The 23,169-nt window shown below is 38.9% G+C and overlaps 1 protein-coding gene across 5 annotated transcripts in view; it reads left to right on the top strand.

Annotated features, from left to right (window-relative positions):
- The window catches only part of CRACD (capping protein inhibiting regulator of actin dynamics), a 280,351-nt gene that overhangs the window by 180,359 nt on the left and 76,823 nt on the right, over positions 1-23,169 (top strand). For 2 of the 5 annotated variants that reach the window (XM_016951698.4, XM_054683103.2), the window contains exon 1: positions 11,597-11,689. The exons of 2 other annotated variants lie outside the window; for them this stretch is intronic. In XM_016951698.4, the coding sequence (XP_016807187.4) occupies positions 11,599-11,689 (91 nt within the window). In that variant the 5' untranslated portion in view covers positions 11,597-11,598. Of the gene's footprint in view, positions 1-11,596; positions 11,690-17,221; positions 17,331-23,169 lie in introns of those variants that run through there. One more of the 5 variants, XM_016951700.4, reaches the window with a different exon arrangement.

Below are 23,169 nucleotides of genomic sequence, written 5' to 3'. Positions count from 1 at the left end.
CCCCTTTTGCCCTTCCATCTCTTCCGCTCTTCGAGGACACCATGTTTGTCCCTTCTTTGCCCTTCTGCCATATGAGAAGGCAGCAAGAATGGGTCATTTGTGAGGAACAGGGCTTTCACCAGACACTGAATATTCTGGCACCTTGATCTTGGACTTCCCAGCCTCTAGGACCATAAGAAATAAATGTTTATTGTTTATAAATTACAAAATCTAAGGTATTTTGTTTTAGCAGCCTGAATGGACTAAGATACGTGTGAATGAATGGAAAAGGGCCTCTACCATGCTATGTATGGATTACCAACTGAGGAATAACTCAAACACAATAAGAAATCCACAATAAAACTGTATTGAACATATATCCTGATGCTTCTTAGCTGATACAAATACCACCTCATGATCATCATTGTAAACATCCTTTCTAAATGTACTGTATGGTACCTTCTGAATAAAGGGAAGCTTGCCTTTTTGCAAACTCAGCCAGGGATAAGGTGTATAGCAGAATGCAGGAGCTCATTTTCATCTTCATTGCTTCCATTGCTACCCCTGCACAACTCTGTGATTTATCTCTGAATGTCTTATTAGAGCTCTCCAGTACTCAGTTCCTTTATAATGATGGAAAAACAACTAACAGGGTAAAACTTTGAGCAAATATTACTGCTTAGAATTAAATATTGCTTGGAAAAAGAAAAGCATGTCTTTATGTTTGCCCCTGCACTATGGATTTTCTGCTTATTATTTCCTTGTGTCTTTTATCTTCCCATTAAAGCATGAAAATAGTTCATATCTCTCCCCATCTGTTCACCACATTAATTGCCCTGGGCGGGAAGAACTTTCTTCAGTATAGGTCTTCTTCCTCTTTGTGGTTTTGAGTCCATTACATACCCCAGCTGCTTTACTGTTTGACATCTTAATCTTCTTATTGGTTTTGGGGTACGTCCTTGGTGCCAGCTAAGCAGGTTAGGTATGGTGACTGAGGTGACCCTTAGCTCCTTTGATAAAAAGCATGCAGGGCTTTTTCTGCATATAATGAATCTTGGGTGGTGATTTGGCCTTTTCAAGTTGAAAAGCAGGTATATATCAATTGTTCTATTAAACAACATGTACTGAGCACTGCTATCTGTCTGTGGTGGCCCCGGTGGAGGACACAGAGACACAGGGCATTGTTCCTACCAAAAAGTAGTGATGTGTTAGAAAAGATGAAATTGAGTCAGAAGGTCTAGTTCTGCGCTAACTTGCCTCATAGCCTTGCTTTAGCTTCTTTTTCTAGAAAATGAAGGGATTGAACCTGAACAATGGTTTTCGAGCAGTGTTTCTGAAAGATTCTTGGCACTTAGGACCTGTCACAGAGGGCTGAGCTTAGGCTCCTAAGGTCTTCAAAGTGCTGCAAGTCTCTCTCTTGTATATATTAGGTTTCCATATAAAATTTCAAATAAAGGTCTTCAGAGCTGAAAGTATTTGCAAGCAAGTGGACTAAATGGGTTCCAGCATTTCTTTCAATTCTCATTTTCTGTGAGCCTACAACTACAACAAAATATAACAACATAAATAAGTTTGTGCAAGGTATTGTGACATAGAATTCAGTATCAGTTGTTCAGCAAGTACTGACTAAATTCCTTGTCGATTGGAGAATGTCATCGCCTCTGAACATCATAGCTGTCTTCAGGTAGGTAGCTTATGGACTTGGATCACCATATGTATGTGGAATTTAATATGGTTGGTTGTCCTGGAAAATATAGAAAAGTAAAAAACAAAAGAAAAAGAAAAAGAAAAAATTGTTAACAAACACTTTACCTAAAGAGAATCACTCTTACACTTCTTCTGATTTATTTTCCTTCTAGGCTATGTTCTTGTACATCATGATATTTTAACATAGTTTTGAAATACACACACACACTGGGTTTATCCTGGCTTTCTGTTTAACCCTAGAATATAGATTTTTTTCTAAGTGTCCCAAGAGAAGAGGCAGTATCTATTGTCCAGCAATATGTATCCAACACATTGCTCGATGCCTGGACAATGGTAGGTGCTCAATGAATATTCACTAATGAAATTACTTGTTAAATAAATATCATGCAAATATAAAAATGTATGTTTCTGACTGTTCTCTAATATTAAAAGCTTCTGTTGCTTATCTTCTAAAGCTGACTGTTGGCTTGTGTAACCCAGCAGCTCCACTCCTGTGAATACTCAGCAGAAATGCATGCATTTATTCACTGAGACATGCTGTAGAGTGTTATAGGACCAATACTAATAATAGGAAGAACGAGAAACTACCCAAATGCCTATCAACCTAAGTTGAGATAAATATGCGGATTCACACAAGCAATGCAAAGTAGCAATGGTAATGAGCAGTCCACAAGCCAGATACAAAAGAGTGCATGCTACGTGATTCCATTTACATAAAGTACAGGAAAAACCAAGTCAGGATAGGGAGCATGAGAAGAATTCTAGATGCTGCTGTTGGATTTCTTGATCTGGATGCTGGTTTACTTGGTTGTGTCCATTTTTCAAAAACTCATCAAGTGTTAAAATGTGGCTGTTCTTTGACCCAGCAATTTAGGTATTCAGACTTTATATACAAGCAGCTATAAAATGGACCTTCCAATGATTAAGTCACCAAAGAACATGTGTTGTGTATATGCTATGCACCATGAAGAAATATCTAAGGATGTACAAAAAATTTTAGTGAGTAATGGTGTTTATTGCAGTTACAATAAGTTCCAAACATGGAGAAAAATGCAAGCCAACTCAACTCTCCCACAGTAGGAGCATCTGTACAGTAATTCCACCTTCCTGCTCCTTATCCCTTTGTGTTTCTGCTCCCCTACTCATCGCCAGGCAACCACTAATCTGCTTCCTGTCACTATAGATTAGTTTACATTTTCTAGAATTTTATATAATGGTATCATACAGTGTATTCTCTTTTTTATCTGCCTTTTTTAACTCAACATAATTATTCTGATTAACTCAGATTCCTCTATGTTATAGCATGTACAAATGCTCTAACATTCCTTTTTATTGCCAAGTTAATTCCTTTTTATCGCCAAGTAGTATTCCATTGTTTGGATATACCACAATTTGTTTATCCCCTCTTGATGGATATTTGGATTGTTTCCTATGTGGTGCTTCTGTGAATATTCTAGATGTCTTTCATTTTTGTTGGGCATGTTTTCATTTCTCTTGGGTAAATACCTAGGAGTGAAATGGCTAGATCCTAAGGTAGATGTATGCTTAACTTTTTAAGCAATTACCCAAGTGTTTTCCAAAGTTGCATTCCGGTCAGCAGTATATAACGTCCCCTTTTGCCACATCCTTGCCAACAGTTAGCATATAGTGTCTTTGTAGTTTTAGCTAATGCAATAGGTGCTTAGCACTATAGTTTAAAACATGTATCTTTATTTATTTATTTATTTATTTATTTATTTATTTATTTTTTGAGATGGAGTCTCACTCTGTCGCCCAGGCTGGAGTGCAGTGGCGCGATCTCGGCTCACTGCAAACTCTGCCTCTTGGGTTCAAGAGATTCTCCTGCCTCAGCCTCCCAAGTAGTTGGGATTACAGGTGCCCGCCACCAGGCCCAGCTAATTTTTTTTTGTATTTTTAGTACAGACGGGGTTTCACCATATCGAACAGGCTGGTCTTGAACTCCTGACCTCAAGTGACCCACCTGCCTCAGCATCCCTAAGTGCTGGGATTACAGGCTTAAAACATGCATCTTTCTTAATAACTACTTTTGCAGAACTTTTTTTATGTGCTTATTTACCATTTGTATATCTACTTTGTGAAATGTTCATTTCTTTTCTCAGTTTTTAATTAGATTACTTGCTTACTTATATTAAGTTGCGTTAGTTTTAAAATACATTTTGGATTCAAATGCTGTGTTAGGTATAGAATTTATCAATATCTTCTCCAAGTCTATAACTTATAATTTCAGTCTCTTAAAAGTATCTTTGGAAGGGCAGATTTTTAAATTTTTATTTCATTTTAGTTTTAGAGACAGGGCCTTGCTATATTGCCCAGGCTGAACACCTGGGCTCAAGAGATCCACCTACCTCAGTCTCCCGAGTAGCTGGGGCTGTAGGCATGCATCACTGTGCATAGGAATATACAGTTTTTTTTTAACCATCATTTGTTGAAAAGTCTAACATTTCCTCACTAAATTGCCTTTACATCTTTGGTCAAAAATCAGTTGTCAGTATATACATGAGCTGGACTCTGTACTGTTTATCTTTCTTGTCTTCTGATTTATTTTTTATCTAGTTATTTTTATGCCAATACCACACTGTATTACTTGATTCTGCACCTTTATAACACTTAAAGTCAGATAGTGTTATTTCTCCAGTTTTATTCATCTTTTAAAAACCTGTTTTGGCAACTTTAGATACTTCGCAGTTTCATATGAATTTGAGAATCAGTCAACTTCAGCAAAACTGCCTGATGAGAATTTGATTGGGATTGTGTTGAATCTATAAGTCAATTTGGGTAGCATTAATAACAATATTGAGTCTTCCAACCCATGTATATGGTATATCTCTTCAATTATTAAGTTATTTTTTATTTCTCTTATAATTGTTTTGTAGTTTTCAGTGTACAGATCTTTCACATCTTTTGTCAGATTTATCCCTAAGTATGTTCTATTTTACAAATGGTGTCATTTTTATAATTTCAGTTTTCAGTTGTTTGTCTCTGTTACATAGAAAGAAGTTGATTTTTATTTATTGATGTATCCTGCAATCTTTCTGGACTCACTAGATCTAGTAGACTCCATCATTTTTAATAATAGCTTTATTGAGATATAATTCACATACCAAAAAATTCACCCTTTTAAAGTATACAACTCAGTGTTTTTTACTATATTCACAGTATCGTGCAACCATCCCACTATCCAATTTTAGAGTTTTCATCACCCTTGAAACAAACTGATACTCAGTAGCAATCACTCCCCATTCCTCCCCTCCAATAGCCCCTGGCAATCACTGACCTGTTTTCTGTCCCCTGGTTTTGCCTTATCAGAATATCAGAATAAATGGAATTACTCTGGCTTCTTTCACATAGCATAATGTGAAGGTTCATCCATATTCTAGCATGAATGAGTACTTAATTCCTCTTTATGACTGAATAATATTTTCCATTGTGTGGATCTATATAACATCTTGTTTATTTATTTATCAGTTGATGGATATTTATTTAGGTTGTTCCCACTTATTAACAATGATAGATAACACTGCTATGAACATTGTGTGGTGATTCCATCAATTTTTAAACTCTGTTTGTTATAATAAAAATATTATTTTTGTAAAAAGAGAAAATAGCGAAACAAAGCTTAGAGAAGAATGATTAAAGAGTCAACCAAGAATGGTTAAAGAGCCAGGATTTGATAGGGTAAAGGAAAGGTAGGGAGTAGGACAAAGGTAACCACAAGGTTTAAAGCCTTAGTGGTACTAGAAATTGGGAAACGGTGGGGGTATTGATTAATTCGTTTTCATATGACAATTATATATGACGGGACTTCAAGTGAAAATGTTTCAGTAGACAACTGGAACATAAGTAGAAGACTAAAGCTGAAAACATAGGCTTAGAAATTAGTATAGCGGTGCTATAAAGCCAAGGGAACTGATTTTCTGCTAAGCACAAACAGGAATTTAAGCAAGATACACCTTCTGTTCCACCTCCAATCTAATTCATAGGGTGGAGTCCTGTTGTGTTTAAGGGCATGCATGTTTTCAACAGTTCATTGCATTTGTATGCATATTGCGATATAGTAGACTTTAACGTGTCTACAAACTATGGATTTTAAAAGAAATAAAATGCCTTACCCTATATTCACATGATTGTATCCTTAAAGATACAGTGGGAGTAGGGGAAAAAATTGTAAAAACACCTGTTAAGTCTTATCTGGCCAAATGCCATAAAGCAATACATCTTGGGGGTATTTGTCAAGTCAGAGCTTTCATCAAAAACAGATAAGACATCTAAAGACATCCAAACCATTTAAGGATTCTGTTTAGGAACAATGAAATATTACAGAACTTAGAAACTTTAATTTTGTGAGATGTCTACGGGAAGATAATTTTAGAGGTTATTTTTATTTCCTTGGGGAAACAAGAAAGAGATTAGCATGTTCTGTTGTGCTACAGAGTCATTAAATACCAGCTCACATCTCTATCAGTAAAAGCTAAGTTTTTTGAGTAGTTGAATTGCTCTCTTTGAACAAAGGTATCAGATAAACCATTTGTCTAAAACTCACAGTTGCACAAGTGTACAGTCTCTCAGGACAGTGGCAGCAAAGTACTAATTGAAAGTCATACGCTACATGCTCAGAGTAGAAAGTATGATCATGTCCAGATTAGTGTGTTAACTGCTCCCACATCCACAAATCCTCATTGTTGACAGTAGATTCAGCTTTTGAAACAAAGGTCTAAGCAACCGTACAGGGAAAAATGGATTGGTTTGGCTATGGAAAATTTAAAACTTTTATGATACCATTCACACAGGAAAAGACAAAACTACATGTATCTATATCTGTGTAGATGCACATACAAGACAAGGGTTGGGAAGGAGGAGTTCAAGAGGGCATGCTTTCTCTGGCCAGAGTTTTAAGACAAGAACATATTTACCTACTGTGGGTGTGCCCTGCCCACCATCTGTGCATGAATCTGGGCCTCCACCACAGCCTCAGTTATCTGCGCTGGGTAGCTGGTGGCTATTAAGAACTGAATTGTGTCCTTGAAAAATGCTATGTTGGAATCTTAATCCCCAGGACCTCAGAATGTGACCTTACTTATTAAAAACAGGGTCTTTACAGAGGTGTTGCAGTTACAGTAAGGTCATTAGGGTGGGCCCTAATCCAGCATGACTGATGTCCTTAAAAGGGGGACTTTGGAGAGAAAAACATGCTCAAGGAAGAGGATGTGAAGGCTACGTGAAGAGACTGGAGTGATGTGTCTGCAAGCCAAAGAACACCAAAAATCGTCAGCCACCACCTGAAGCTGGAGGAGGAAAGGAAAGATCTTCCCCTAGGGCCTTCAGAGGGAACACGGCCTTGATCTCAGACTTCCCCTCTAAGAACTGTGGGAGAATCAGCATCTTTTGTTTAAGCCTCCCATGTCGTGGTACTTTATTGTGGCAGCCTGAGCAAACACAGTGGCTAAGGAAACTCATTTCAATCAGAGACAATATTCAAAATTCAGCACTGAATATTGGCAGGACTAGGCACTAACCAGTCAGAAGAGATGTCAGCTTTGAACTACTCACACAGGTGGGCCACTGTGGGGCACAGAGATGATGTATGGAAACCAGGAGTCACATAGGACGATGGCTCAATGACATGAGAAAACAGGGTGGAGGGAAGGAAACTAAAGAATGCTCAATACCTTGAAAATGGGCAGCAAAAGAAAGATTAATTTAGATGCAACCAATAAAAATATTTTCAAAGACTAAAAAAAAAAAAAAACTTTTGTGCTGCAAAATATGCCATGAGAAAAGTTAAAAAGCAAACAGAAAAAAATATATTTGCAACGTATTACAAATGTTTATATTTTAAATATGTTAAAAATGCATAACTTCAGACCATTTTCCACCAATCAGAGATGGAGAGGCATGTGTTGTTGGTGAAGATTCAGAGAAATCTCATGCATCACTTTTTGGAGTATGAATTGCTATAACCCCTTTGGAATGTAATTTAGCAATGTATATTAACATTTCAATTCACACCGACCCAGCAATCCCATCCTTTGGAATTTATGCTGTAGAAATAAAAGCATCAGTGCCTAAGATGTATGAACATCTTTATTTATTTTAACATTGCTTATAGTGATATAAAAGAAAAAACCTGGAATAGCTGAAATGTCCATTAATAGGGGGAAAGGTTGAAAGAATGAGTTAAATTTAAATATGTGGCCTGGAGGGATATCTATGATATATATAATAAAATGAAGAAAACAAATTATAGAATGAGTTATAGATTATAATTCCTTTTTATTAAAATGAAACCAATATGCATTAATATATTCATGTAAATAAATACATAACTTAAAGAGACCCAGGCATGAGCCATGATGAGTATGATTAATCTAGCTTTTTATAGATTAAATCCACTTGTATGCATTTAAGTCCTATAAAAAATTAGTAAGAAAGATGGACCTTAGGTTCAAAGAATTGGGTTGATTATAAATTTTGATTCATGACTCACTAGCTGGTCAGTAAATGCAGCTTCATGTTATCACTTTTTTGGACTACCTATTATTGATTATGTGCATATAAAATATTTAATCATTTGCCTGTTGCTGAACATTTTAAATGGTTTCACAATATTTAGTTTTAGAAGGAATGCCATATAACCATATTTTTGTAAACTTTCTAGGTGTTTTCCTAACAGCAATTCCTAGAACTGAAATTTCTAGGTTAAAAGATATTACATACACACACACACACACACACACACACACACACGAACACATACACATACACATATGTAGATAGAGCGATGGATGAATCAGTCAGTAGATATAAATATAGGCATACATGTGTAGTATGTATAGATATAGGAGATATGTATAGATATAACCCAGCAATATATACTTTCATATATTATAAATATTATATTTATAACATGAAAATATATGTGTTATATGTATTGTATAATCTAGTTATCTAGTGCTATATAACAAACTACCTCTGAACTAATTGTTTATCTATCCATCCAGATATATAAATATCTTTTAACCCAGCAGCCTACATAATTTTCTAGTTAATTTACTCATGAATCTGTAGTCCAGATAGGGCTCAGTCAAGACGACTTATGTCTACTCCAATTGACATTGGCTGGGGAGGCTTGAAGGCTGCAGGCTGGAATCTTCTGAAGGCTCTTTCACTCACATGTGTGTTGCCAGTGCTGGGAAGAGTTGAATATCAGGGAGCTAGAACAGCTAGGACAGCTGGCATCCCTCTGGCATCTTTCTCTATATGTGGTCTCTCTACATGTTGGCTTCAGGATAGCTGGACTTCTTACATGGCCACTTAGGGCTTCAAAGCCTTGTGTCCCAATAGAGCTGCAGGTGGAAGCATTGTCGCCTTTTCTAACTTAGCCTTGGAAACCATGCAGCATCCCTTCCACCACAGTCACAGGCCCACCCAGGTGGAGCAAGACACATAGACTCCCACCTGTCAATGGAACAGCATCAACAACTGATTGTAAGAACATGGAGAGGATGGATATAGCGGTGCAGCCATTTTTGGAAAATACAATCTGCCATGTCGTTTTAGGACTTTTGATACATATTGCCAAATAGCCACTCCAGATACTGTACAGTGATGAAAATGATTCTTCCTGAAACTGCTAAAGAAGGATGTTATTACTTTTTTTCTGTCTTTGCCAATCAGATTTTTTTTAAAAGATGGTATTTCATTTTGTAAATTTACTTTTTTGGTTGCTACTGATGTTGAAAATATCTGTACCTGTGTACTGGCCATTTTGATTTCTTTTGTGAGCTGCCTGTTTACATCCTTCCTGAAATTTGTAGTTAGAGTTTTAAAGATCAGTTAGTTCAAAATCCCTCCTTTCACTGATTAGGAAATGGAGTCACCAAAAGCCCCAAGTTCAGAGTTTTCTAAACTTATGTAAAGATTACATCAGCACTTCAGGCGGGGTGCAATGGCTCATGCCTATAATCCCAGCACTTTGGGAGGCCGAGGCGGGCAGGTCACTTGAGGTCAGGAATTCGAGACCAGCCTGGCCAACATGGTGAAACCGCGTCCTACTAAAACTACAAAAATTAGCTGGGTATGGTGGTACGTGCCTGTAATCTCAGCTACTCAGGAGGCTGAGGCAGGAGAATCGCTTGAACCTGGGAGGCGGAGGTTGCAGTGAGTCAAGATGGTGCCACTGCACTCCCGCCTACATGACAGGCTCAAAAAATGATAATAATAAATATTATTATTTAATAATAATATTATAGAACTTAGAAACTTTCATTTTGTGAGATGTCTATGGGAAGATAATTTTAGAGGTTATTTTTATTTCCTTGGGGAAACGAGAAAGAGATTAGCATGGCCTTGTGAAGTGGGTGTCATCATGCCCCATTCGCAGGCATGGTGACTGGCCTTTAATGTCAGAGTACATGTTGACATGTTTTATCCAAGAATGTTTTATCCAAGAATGATACAGAGAGCCATCAAAACCTCCCTCTCCCCTAAGTTTAGCTGAAATGAGATGACCTAGATGTCATCTCATTGCATTTAATAAGCAGGACTGAACCTGGAGCAAATTCAGGTTGTCTTTGCACCTTAAAAACAAGTGTCTAAATCTAGAAATAGGATAGATACTGTCAAGTTAAATAAACCTTTGTGATAACAAAGTTAGCCATCTTCAGAGTCAGTGAGCATTCAGCTTCCCCGTGTCCTGGGACCCCCGCTCCCACCCCCTGCCCCAGACTCTTATGTGTTAACAACACCAGACTAACACAAAAAGCTTTATCTTATAATTACCTCAAAATTACAGACTTCTAGAATATGCACACTTTAGATAGTACAGATGAACATCTGTTCTGCTGATGTTTGTGTGTGAAATGAATGAGATGAAAGTCAGGAGGAATGATTAAGCCTATGACGGGTTTTTTTAACAGGAATTTTAAAAGGCCATTAAATTCCAGATATTTTAATTTCAATTATTCTTTTTTTATTCGTCCATCTCATATGCTCCAGACACATACTAGACACTGATAATACAGAGCTATAAGACATAGTATTCATTTATTAAATATGTATGTATACTTTTCCTTGTCCCAAAAGGCATATGAAATGGGTTATAATAAATGGCATTATTTCCCACCTCAGGAAATGGGGAAGATCAAGGAGGACGTGGACAAAAAACACCGTGATAGAGATATGCCAAAGGATTGCCCTGTAGCACGTGGAGGTTAGGTAGGGGGATTCCTAACACAGACTGGGGAGGGGGAGTAGGGTACCACAGAGAAATTCCTTGGAGGAACAAATTACACAAAACTCATCAACACTGTTTTCTGTATTGTACATTTTTTCCTGTTTGCCTTTTTTTCTGGCATTAGGAGGGCATTACAATTTTAAGCAGAGCTCAGACACAGTTGCTCTTCTGTTTAGCCAACTTGCATGCCTGATCCTTTTCTTTTTCTTAAATTCAAGGCCTCACTTTGTCACGCAGGCAACAGTGCAGTAGCGTGATCGCAACTCACTGCAGCCTCAAACTCCTGAGTTCAAGTGATCCTTCTGCCTCAACCTCCCTAGTAGCTGGGACTACAAGCATGCACCATCACACTTGGCTAATTTTTTCTGTAGAAACAGCATCTTGCTGTATTGCCCAGGCTGGTCTCAAACTCTACCTCAAACAGTCCTCCCAAAGCACTAGGATTACAGGCATAAGCCGCCACACCTACTTGATCTTTAAAAGGAAGATTCTTAGGTTTGTCTTCTGTGACTTCAGGCCATTCCTTAAACTTATTTCAGAAACTTATGTATCTGGTGAGCTGTGCTGCACCCCCAAGAGTTCCACTGTGCAGCTATGATTAAGTCCATCCCCACACCCACCAGGTTTGCAGATGCCCTGCCACGCTGTCAGCATGATGGATGGGCCTGCATTACAGTGGCTGCAGTGGGGGAAAGCAGAAAAGGAGCTCAGAGCGTTATCAGCTGTCCAGCCTACAAAGTCCGTGTTACGGTAATTGCCATTTTCTTTTGTGTTTCTGGTTGACATATGGAAAAGGGCAGACTATAAAGTGCTCATGAAATTTTCCTTAGCTCTTCACTGCAGTGTGGTTATTCAGTACAGGGCTTGTGTGCTTTCTGGATCCATTAGGCCTCATTTCTAACTTGAGTGGATTTCTGTTTATTGCAACCAAAGGGTCTTGAGTAAAAGAAATACTGAAAGCACAAGTTTATACATCTTTTTATCTGACCATCAATCAGTGGTTCAGTTCTCCAAGATAAACTTTAATTTCTGAAATTCTGTTTCATTGAGTCTTGTGGAAGTTTTCTATGCTTGCTCAATTAATAAAGTCACCGAGAGAATGAGTGAATAAAAGCAACTAGGGTGAATTACCCCTCCCAATTCCTCTGCCTCTAATTTCAGCAAGGGACTTCTGTTTCTCTTTGGAAACCGGCATTTCTCTTATTCATTTAATAAGTGAATACATAACTAGAGACTGCTATGTTCCAGGCATGGTTAATAGATGCTAGGAATGTAAAGATAAGGAGGACATGGACCTTGCCCTCCAGGAGTTCATGGTTTAGTGGGGGAGACTGACAAATAAACCGGAGATAACAGTACAGGAAATGCAGTTTAAGGGTAACATTGGGTGCCGTGGAAACACACAGGTGCAGTACCTGCTCAGCCTTTGGAAGAGCTCTTGGAGGTGATCAGGCGATCAAGGAAGGCACCCTGTAGGAGACAGCACCTGAAATGAGTTTGGAAGGATGAGTAGGAGTGAGCCAGAGGGAGAAACTGAAGGGCGTGTTCTATGTACATGGCCTCACTTGAGCAAAACTAGGAGGCTGTAAGAAAGTCTGGTTCTTTCATGTCAAAATATAAAGTAAGTTTTGTTCCCTAAAAATATCTCAGAATAAAGAGAGGCCTTATAGATTGTTAAAAATTTTTTATATTACAGGCTACTCTCTGATTTACTTTATTTTGAATGACAAAGTAAGAAGCCTGAAACTACCTCTGTCACTGCTAGTTTGTATGCCTATGGAGGTCATCCTAAAAGGAAGCAAAGAAATTCAGTACAGATTTAGTTAAGTCCTGGGGTGGGGGATGACTTCACAATCGCAAGTCTTGAATATCGTTGCCAATAAACCTTCTAAAAATCACTTGAAAATGAAATAGAATTAGTGGTTACTTTGTGGAGATCATGAGTATACAGCCACAGGATGAACGGAAAAATAAAACTATCCTTATTTTAAGCAAATGGATATTTGTGGCTTGAGATAAAATTTCCAGTAATAGCATCATATACAGATGAAAAAAATGTTTCCAGTTTCATGATAATAGAGTAAAGCTATTTTCACTTCCTTCTGCTCTTCCAAATCCCCTACATAATAAAGAGAACAAGATATAGACATGCAAGCTTTGGTGACACTAGGAGGCGTGTAGCCCTGAACTAGGATTTATGAAGAATGAACAGTGGTGCAGGAATGGCGAGAAAGTGGTAAGGTCAAATCTGCGTTCCTGCAAGGATGAGCACCCCAAGAACCCATGAAAAGCTCAGAAAAAGACGTCGGGGGCCACAGGAGGCAGAGGCGATGGGAGGTCAAGGACAGGGATTTTAGGAGAAAACCTGTCCATGGAGCACTTGAACCCCATTTTCCTACTCCCATTCCAGATCGATAGAGAACTAAGCCTCCTCTGCCACTGCATAAAACCAGAAGTTTATCCCCTGGAAAAACAAAACCAGAGGACCACCAGGCTCTGAGATAGCAGGCGAGGGAGGGTAGGAACGAGGACCCTATGTGAAAACAAGGGAGTACGTGGAAGTTTGTACACTTCACGGTGACTACGAGCAGCCTGGCGCACCAGGTAAAAGTTAGAGGGATGCACCCCTAGAGCGCATGAGCCGCCCCAGAGAAAATCCTGTAATACTGTCATTTGAGAGTCCCGAATTTGGAGAAGCTCCTGATGTCCCCCACTATCTATTTTCCCTTTATCCTTTTTACTAATAGAACTTCCCCAAGTTTTGGCAAAGAACATGGATGACTGGGTAGAGTCTGCCTCTTCCAGATTCCCCTACAGTGGGCTGTGTCCACCAGCTAAATTTTTAACAGTGGTGCGAGCAGTTTCTGCTTCAGTCTCTTAAAAGAAATCTGTTTGTCCTTGTCTTTCTCTCGCTCTCTTCAAGAGTAGGCTGTGGATGTGGTGCCTGTGAGGGAGCCTCAAACATAGATCAAGATCAGGCCTTAGGAGACAGTGATCAACCAAAGATCAAGGCCTTAGGGGATGGTGGAACAACAAAATAGGAAGAATAGAAAGAGTTGCAGCATCTACTTGTCCTGTGCCACTCATCAATGTAAGGAATGTTAGAAGAGAGGGAAATGAACTCCTAACTTGTTTGAGTCACTGTATTTTGGAGCCTCTTTTTTGTAGCAACTTAGTCTATAAACAAATACACTATATTAAAAAACAAAACACCTGGCTTTTTGCTCAAATACTGCATTATAATTTTCTCCAAAATAGCATATTATCCAGTGTAAAATAGCATTGGATTTTTTTAAAGGGCTTTCTTTTTTTCTTTTTAATTTTTGTGGATACATAGTAGGTGCATATATTTTTGGGGTACGTAAGATGTTTTGACATGGGTGTGCAATGTGAAATAAGCATCATGGCGAATGGGGTACCCATCCCCTGAAGCATTTATCCTTCGAGTTACAAACAATCCAATTACACTCTTTAAGTTATTTAAGAATGTACAATTAATGTTATTGACTATAGTCACCCTATTGTACTTTCAAATAGTAGGTCTTATTCATTCCTTCTAACTATTTTTTGTACCAATTAACCATCCCCCTCTCCCTCAAAGCCCCTTACTACCCTTCCTGGCCTCTGGAACCATGCTTCTACTCTCTATGTCCGTGAGTTCAAAGATAGTGTATATTTAAATTGATCCAAAAGTCTTCCAAAGACTTTTCTTTTTCTCTTTTGCTGGGAGACAGGAGGATTGTCTTACTGGGAAAATGGGAGACTACCTGAGATTCAGGACCACCTTATATTGGTTTCTAGTCTAATGTTCTGGGAACTTGAGAAGATTCTGAAGGCAGAAGTATAGAGTGTGAAACAGGGAGTAGCCCTGGCTCCCATCAAAATTTACATAATGGAGGTTCCCTAAAACCAGGGTTCATATGCTGGCAATGATGTTATGGGCCTGATAATGAGGGGGCCTGGAGGGGGGTTCATATGCTGGCAATGATGTTATGGGTCTGATAATGATCCCCAGAATTTTGGTGTGAGCACCTGGGTGACTTATGCTACCATTTTGTGAAGTAATCATAAAGTGTTACACATTTAGGAAAGAACATGATGGGTTTAGTTTTAGACATACGGAGGTACCTACGGACATCCAAGTAGAGGTCCAGGCTACAGATCCAAAGCTTATATTGGCTTTTGATATAGATGTATTTTTTACTTTATTGCTAAAATTCAGCTAGTATATGTCAGGGTGGCTGTCTCAGTTGGTAAAATTCTGAAATGCTCTGGACTCATTGATAAATGGTCATTTCCTTCAGACTCCCAAGTGCATCCCATTTCCCACACACTAGCTGTTCTAACCCTTCTTGGGATACCCCCATACCACCCTACAGTCCATGATGAAAGGGTTAATACCTGGCCCAGAAGTGGGCCTCCAGGACCCTGCCCAGCCCTGTGGCTGTCCTGTCTGCTCTGTTTGTTAACGTTTTGAGTATAACTCCTGCTCACAAATCATGAAGGTGGAACACATTTCCCACATAGCCATGTGCTTAGTCTGTTTCACAATCTTCCACAAATCCCATCCTAAGCTGCCCTTCCAGTCTAATTGATATCTCTCCTAAGTGCCCTCTGCTGCAGGCAGCATTAATTACCCACTGCTCCCTGACTCCCTGCATTTTCTCACCTTCATTTCTTTGTGCTCATTTCTCAAAATTTTCTCTGATTTCCAAATATTCTGTGTTTTATTCATCTTTCAAGGCCAATTCATTTTCCCTTCTACAAGAAAGCTGCCTTCATCTAGAAATGTTAATTCCATCCTTGAAATAACCACCCCCTTCTCATGGAGTGTATCACTTCCTATCTTATTTAATACATTAGGAATATATTACATTATCTTAGTATTTTCTATGAAGTCTTCCTCATAGTGGATAGGTAATAAATAATTGTTGAATGAATTCAAGTATGAATCTAAATCAAAAGACTCTCTACCAGTTACCATTGGTCTGTGGTTGCTAGCAATTTTCTCACTTCTTTAGAATGTCTAATCTCAGAATCCCTGAAAATCTCCCTGGCTGTGATACCTATGGTATCTTTTGTCACATGCCAAAAAAACAAAACTAAACAACAATAACCAAAAGCAAACAAATGCAGAAATGTTTACTGGTTTTCTGAACTAAAGCCTTTGGTACGTTCAGTTGTGTTTTGGTCATCTCTCTTTAATGTAAAATGGTAAAAGTGATTTTCCATTTCCTGCACTGACTTTAATTAATCTTCCAGAAATGCTGGAGCAGAGCTTTTCTAAGGAGTGTTGCACTGTTTGTTCTACTGCAGCAAATCAAGCTCCTATTGTAACACTGGTGGCATAGGATGAATCATTACTTTGGCTGGGACAAACTGTTTCCTGAAGTCAGATACAAGAGCAGAATACCTAATGGTACCTTAGTACCTATATTCTGTCTCAAACACTCAGTCCCCTATTGCCTTTCATTGAAGTAAAGGAAAAATCGAACTTCCAATGTTTGGTTGAGATAGCAAATAATTTGCACTCAAGGTCACTGGCATGTAAACAGATTTTATTCTCCTTGCAACATTGAATTGCTTTTTCTCTCTCTTCTTTTACATAAGATTCAAGCAAAATGTAGACTATGTTATGTATCGTGTGCCTCATCTGTTTTATAAAGAAGGAATGTCTGGCATTTGTCCTAGGTAGATACTGATGGGGAGGAGGATGGGCAGGAGGCATTGGCCACAGCCTGAAGAGTACATAAGGCTGTGATTTTGAGCCCCAACCTACTGGCCTGTGCTCTCAGCCAGCGCTCATGATATGCAGTGCAGTTCTCAGCGAATCTTTGTCAGATGTGAGGGAAGAGACACTTCCTTGAGTTGCCATTTTTCTATCCTCTGAAAGTAGAAAGTGCCGAATGGAACTAAAGCTTCTCATCTCTGCCCTCTCATCTCCCTCCTTTTTAATTGATATCTCCTAGTGAAAAGATTATATATCTTCACGTGGGGCCTTAGGTGGAAGGTGATTACAAGTGAGGTTACTTGCTGTGTCTGTAACTGCAGGGTCAGGAGGGATGCATGCACAGTCACAGGGCGGGCAGTTGAGCTCCTTCACACAGGGGTTCTCAGAGCAACTGTCAGGGCAGAATCCTGGGTTGGATCCCCCACTGGCTGTTTTCTCCTTACTGGAATTAGAACTATGTCCAAAGCCAATCTAACAGTACCTGCACTCACCTGACTCATACTGTAGGAGCTTTTTGTCATAACATACCAAGTGCCCTACTGAGCTTCTACATGGGGCATGCACACTCCCATGGCATGGTGTTTCTGAGGGGGGATAATTTACCTGATGGAAGAATCTCATGTTTGATCGGGAAACTGTAGGCTTCAGGCAGCCCAGAAGGTAAGTGTATGGAATGTAAAGAAAAAGGCCCTGTACTTGCCCTCTGAAATTGGGAAATGGGGGAAGAAACAGGCATCTGTTGTCACCCTAATGACATCAGAATATAGCTTGCAGCTTCCTGCCTTCATGGCAGCAGTTTTCTAAGACAGTGAATCCCCCAACATTGTTATTAGTAGTAGTACTTAGGCACTGGTATTAGTGCTAGTACTGGTATGGCTAGTGCTAAGAATCAGTACTTGGGTACTGCTGTTAGTATTTAGATACTGAAAAAAGTTCGAGTACATTCATAGTTGGCCCTCTGTAAGTCATTCTCTCCTGCACTTTTATAAGCTTTGTTGAATGTGAGACAAAGAGTTGTGGTATTACAAGGACAAGGGAGTTGCAAATAATCCAAGCTTTGAGCTCTGTGATCATCCTCTGTCATGGGGTTGTGGGAGAAGCAAGGCTAAAACCCACTGTGGCATGAGACCCTTTGCACACTACAGCCTCTCCTTCTGCCATATAAGCTAAGAGTTGGGGCCCAGGTGTAGACTGTATCTTTTGAAGCTCTTGAGTCTGTCTTAGTAGATCAGTCTTACATGGTGAAGCAGTATTCTTATGATAGTCTTTTCTTGCCGTGGCTTTATTTCTTCTGTTAGGAGTAATTGATGATATATTAGCTACTTTTCCAGATGTGTGATTTGGCAGTGGTTGAGTGGCAGCTGATAGTAACTCAGGAATCTAAAGAAAAAAAGTCCACTTTGGCTTTCAGAGTTACATAAAGGATCTCTGCCTTCCTCTCTTCCAGTAGTTGGCAGCCTTCCAATTAATAAATAGGAGAGAAAACTCACCTAGAGAATCCTGTTGTGAGCTGGGCACGGTGGCTCATGCCTGTAATCCCAGCACTTTGGGAGATTGAGGCAGGTGGATCACCTGAGGTCAGGAGTTCAACACCAGCCTGGCCAGCAGGGCAAAACCCCGTCTCTACAAAAAATACAAAAATTAGCCAGGCGTGTTCATGTATGCCTATAATCCCAGCTACTCAGGAGGCTGAGGCAGGAGAATCACATGAACCCGGGAGGGGGACGTTGCAGTGAGCCAGGATTGCACCACTGCACTCTAGCCTGGGCAACAGAGTGAGACTCCATCTTACAGAAAAAAAAAAAAAAAAAAAAAAAAGAGAGAGAGAGAATCCTATTGTGAAGCCTGGGAGTGGACTTTGCATGGGATGCGTCATACTTACAGTACTCCACAGTATTTTATCACGATAAATAACATGGGAGAGTGAATTCTACGAGGCTGAAGATTCTGTATGGTATACCCAAGGAAATGAATAAAATATCACAGCAGCACCAGAATGTGGAATGAATCTTTCCAGTGGTGGGACTGTGGGATCCCACTAGAGAATACTCAGCTTATCATTCCAATACAGGCTCTTCTTACAAACTAGCAGCATTATTTGTTTCCCACTGAAGAATCAGGAGTGTTACAGAGAACAGCACAGTGCAATTTGTCTTCAGAGAGTTTCCTTCATTCAAGTGGTTAGAAAATATTTCTCAAAATAATTTGTCCTGAGTCAGAGCTGACATCTTACTATGGAAAAATGCGCATTTGAGGGACCTGGTGCCGCTCGTACCTGGAAGACTCTGTGTTTTAAACTTTTAGTAATTAATCTGCTCACTTTTGGTGAGCTAGAACTAAAACTCAGCCAGCTAAGTATTTATTAAGTGCCTATTTTGCTCCCATCATAATTAGGTAGGTCATAGGCATAGATTTTTAAAAATTAAGATGCCATCAAGGCTCAATGCATTATTTTTTTTTGAATGCACATTTTCTTATTTATTTATGAAATAGTTGTGAATTATCTCTATATTAACCTTACCTATGTGTTTTTTTTAAATTATACTTTAAGTTTTAGGGTACATGTGCACATTGTGCAGGTTAGTTACATATGTATACATGTGCCATGCTGGTGCGCTGCACCCACTAACTCGTCATCTAGCATTAGGTATATCTCCCAGAGCTATCCCTCCCCCCTCCCCCCACCCCACAACAGTCCCCAGAGTGTGATATTCCCCTTCCTGTGTCCATGTGATCTCATTGTTCAATTCCCACCTATGAGTGAGAATATGCGGTGTTTGGTTTTTTGTTCTTGTGATAGTTTACTGAGAATGATAATTTCCAATTTCATCCATGTCCCTACAAAGGACATGAACTCATCATTTTTTATGGCTGCATAGTATTCCATGGTGTATATGTGCCACATTTTCTTAATCCAGTCTATCATTGTTGGACATTTGGTTTGGTTCCAAGTCTTTGCTATTGTGAATAATGCCGCAATAAACATACGTGTGCATGTGTCTTTATAGCAGCATGATTTATAGTCCTTTGGGTATATACCCAGTAATGGGATGGCTGGGTCAAATGGTATTTCTAGTTCTAGATCCCTGAGGAATCGCCACACTGACTTCCACAATGGTTAAACTAGTTTACAGTCCCACCAACAGTGTAAAAGTGTTCCTATTTCTCTACATCCTCTCCAGCACCTGTTGTTTCCTGGCTTTTTAATGATTGCCATTCTAACTGGTGTGAGATGGTATCTCATTGTGGTTTTGATTTGCATTTCTCTGATGGCCAGTGATGATGAGCATTTTTTCATGTGTTTTTTGCCTGCATAAATGTCTTCTTTTGAGAAGTGTCTGTTCATGTCCTTTGCCCACTTTTTGATGGGGTTGTTTGTTTTTTTCTTGTAAATTTGTTTGAGTTCATTGTAGATTCTGGATATTAGCCCTTTGTCAGATGAGTAGGTTGCGAAAATTTTCTCCCATTTTGTAGGTTGCCTGTTCACTCTGATGGTAGTTTCTTTTTCAATGCATTATTTACAGGCAATAAATCTTACCAGAATACGAGGCACCTGCCTTGGCAGTTATCTTTCAAAGACTATGAAAGCCTCCATCTCCACAGAGACCCCTTGGAGTATTTTGGAGAAAGGGAGATGCCTCCCTGAGCCTATCTATTAGCTCTTTACACCAGAGCCTTGCACCCACCTGCTGAGTTTTGTGTCATTATTAGGAAATAGTTTGGTTTCTGGCCATCTTAGAAAAAAGGAAAATTCCTTGTCTCATGGTTCTTTGAACTGTAGTTTAAAATTGTATGTGTGCCTGTTACTGTCTTTGTATCTGATTTATTACCAACATTACTAGTTTATGTGTTTGTCCAGAATTGTAGGCAACTTGCGGGAGAGTTAACATTGTTTTCTCACTATCCAGAATACTGCCATCTGCCAGTGAGATCTAATAAGTCCTGGGATTTGGGTAAAACAAGATAAAGAAACCTTATTCCATCTTCGAAGTAAATCTGAATTGCCCTGTAAAATATCTAAAGCTCTTTAACTTTCCTTCTCATTATGTACTTCCTAATATTCTTTTTCCTCTTTATTTTTTTCTTTCTCACATTTTGATTCTCTATATCCCACTATTCTCCTTTCCCTTCTTTTCCTGTTCCTAATTTCTTTTCTCTTTTTTGATAATAAGTAAGAAATGCCATATAATGGTCAAAACATACCCATTCATTAATTTTAAAAATTTCTTTTTTTCTCTTGTTCCATCACTGGTATCTAATAAAACATTTCTTAATACTAGCTAGCAATATAATAACTAATGTTTTTGCTGGACATTCTACTAGGTGCTTTATATACCATATCTAATTTATTCCTTACAAGTCAATAAGCTGTGTATTATTATCACTCCTATTTTACAAACAAGAGAGCAGAAACTTAACAGATTATAGAACTTGCCCAAAGTCTCCTAGCTAGTAAGAGAATTGAGACTTAGAACAAGTGTCTACCTCCAGAGCTCAAATGCCTTGCAAAGAATGAGCTCTCAATCTAGTAGTGTTCCCAAGACACACTTTTGAAATGCAGCAAAATGGTTAAGAGCATGGTACTTGGAATTAGACAGACTTGGTTTGAATCTCAGCACTGCCAGGGATTAACTGTGTAACAATGGGCAAATCATTTCAGCTCTCTGAGCTTCCATTTTCTATCTATAAAACGTGGAAAATAATACCTCACAGAGTGGTTGTGAGGTATTACATGTAAAACTTTAAGCCTGGCACATGGCCTAAGTTTAATACAGTATACTAATATTACTATCTATGGAAAAAATAGTATTTGTTCCCCTTGCAACCAACTTCATTTAATTACAAGCATATTTCAAAATAACTGTTCTCAGTAACCATTGGGAATTTTTCCTTGATCTAAAGATTCCTTGAATCCATTCATGTCTTTATCCTACACAGCTGCTGGCAATTAGTAACAAATTCTGGAATTTCCCATGTGATGTAAGAAGGAGCGCAATATAGTGCTTCCATTTAATGGTTCCAGAATAGTCTTCTTCCATCTTTTACTTAATACCCTGATGGCATATAAATACTTTGGATATTTGGTCTAGGAAGGGAAGCCCTGAAAAACTGATAGAGAGGAATAGAGTATGCCTTGACCGCCTGAGTCTTCTGGTCTCAGCGCCTGCCTGGTCAAGTGTGTAGACATCAGGCTGAGAGTCGAGAGGCCTGGTTTCTTCACTCATTTGGCATCTAACCTTGTTCAGTTAGCTTAACTTTTCTGGTCTCACGTAGAAATCAAATAGTGGCTTCACTGTCACTTCCAACTCCTTGAAATTGATATTTGAAAGGCACTCAAAAAATATCAGGTGATGCGATTCAGCAGAGATGTGTCTGGTGTGTGCAGATTTTATTTCCTTTAGCCCAGGCCAGAAATTTATATTGAAAGTGAAGCATATATGAAAAATAAAGCATAATACTTTCTTAAAGTTCTACCCCAAATTATGAGTATTTAGGTTATGCTTAAAACCAAGTTCAGTGGCCACTAAGGCTCATGTTTAATGAACGTTCTTTTTTCCTTAATTGAGAAGTGGAAGATTTTGTGAAACTCTGGTAGAATTTTGGTACTTGAGAAGCAAAATGATCAAAGCCAAAGTTGAGATCTCAGCAGTATGAACATCAGCTCTGGCTTTGGCAATGTCAGAGAGCTTATTTAATCGCTCTGGCAGCTCTCGGCTTGTTTTTGCACACAATGCTTTTGCTTCATTTAGGCAGAGTGACTGCCACATATGCAATGGAGTGTAGATAAATCGTTATTGACTCTTGCATCTAAATGCCTAACTTACTGGGAAATGTGGCCATTTTTCTTGATCAGTATTTCTCAAATATTTTTTACTTCATCCAGAGCAAGAAATATGTTTTATATCAGAACATATGTATGTATAAAGTTGTGTATACATACGCATATAAACTGCAAACAGAATTACCAAGAAGTAGTACCAACATTATGTTGTATTTTACTCTATTATCTTCTTTTCTATTATACTTAGTGTTACTAAGCAATTTTGGTCATGACCCACTAAATTGATTGCAAGGTTCACTAAATGGGCTATCACCCACTATTTGAAGAACACCGGCCTTAAGATTCCTCTTAGTCCAAAAAACTACTTTACTTATCTGGGCTTTACATACCCTCAAGGAAAAACTTCACACACTCTTCCAGTTCACTCCCACTACACACACATACCACCATCACAACCATCTCTAACACCACCAAACTCTTTGAACGCCTAGGTACACATAACTCCATCGGCTGCTACCAGGGATTTTTTTTTTCCCCTAACAGGCTCCAACTTCTTACATGAGGCCAGAATTAGGAAAACTGTGAATTGTGAAAAGCAGCATACTCTCCTCCTAACTTTCTGTGGGTTCACTGGCATCAGGAACTCAAGAATTTCTGTGCTGTGCCAGTGCCAGCTCAAGGCTATAGTATTGACTGTAGGACTGCAGTAAATACTCT

The sequence above is a fragment of the Pan troglodytes genome, chromosome 3 (genome assembly GCF_028858775.2).
Source record: "Pan troglodytes isolate AG18354 chromosome 3, NHGRI_mPanTro3-v2.0_pri, whole genome shotgun sequence".
In the NCBI taxonomy this organism is placed as follows: domain Eukaryota; kingdom Metazoa; phylum Chordata; class Mammalia; order Primates; family Hominidae; genus Pan; species Pan troglodytes.
This window is presented reverse-complemented; position numbering and strand designations above follow the sequence as displayed.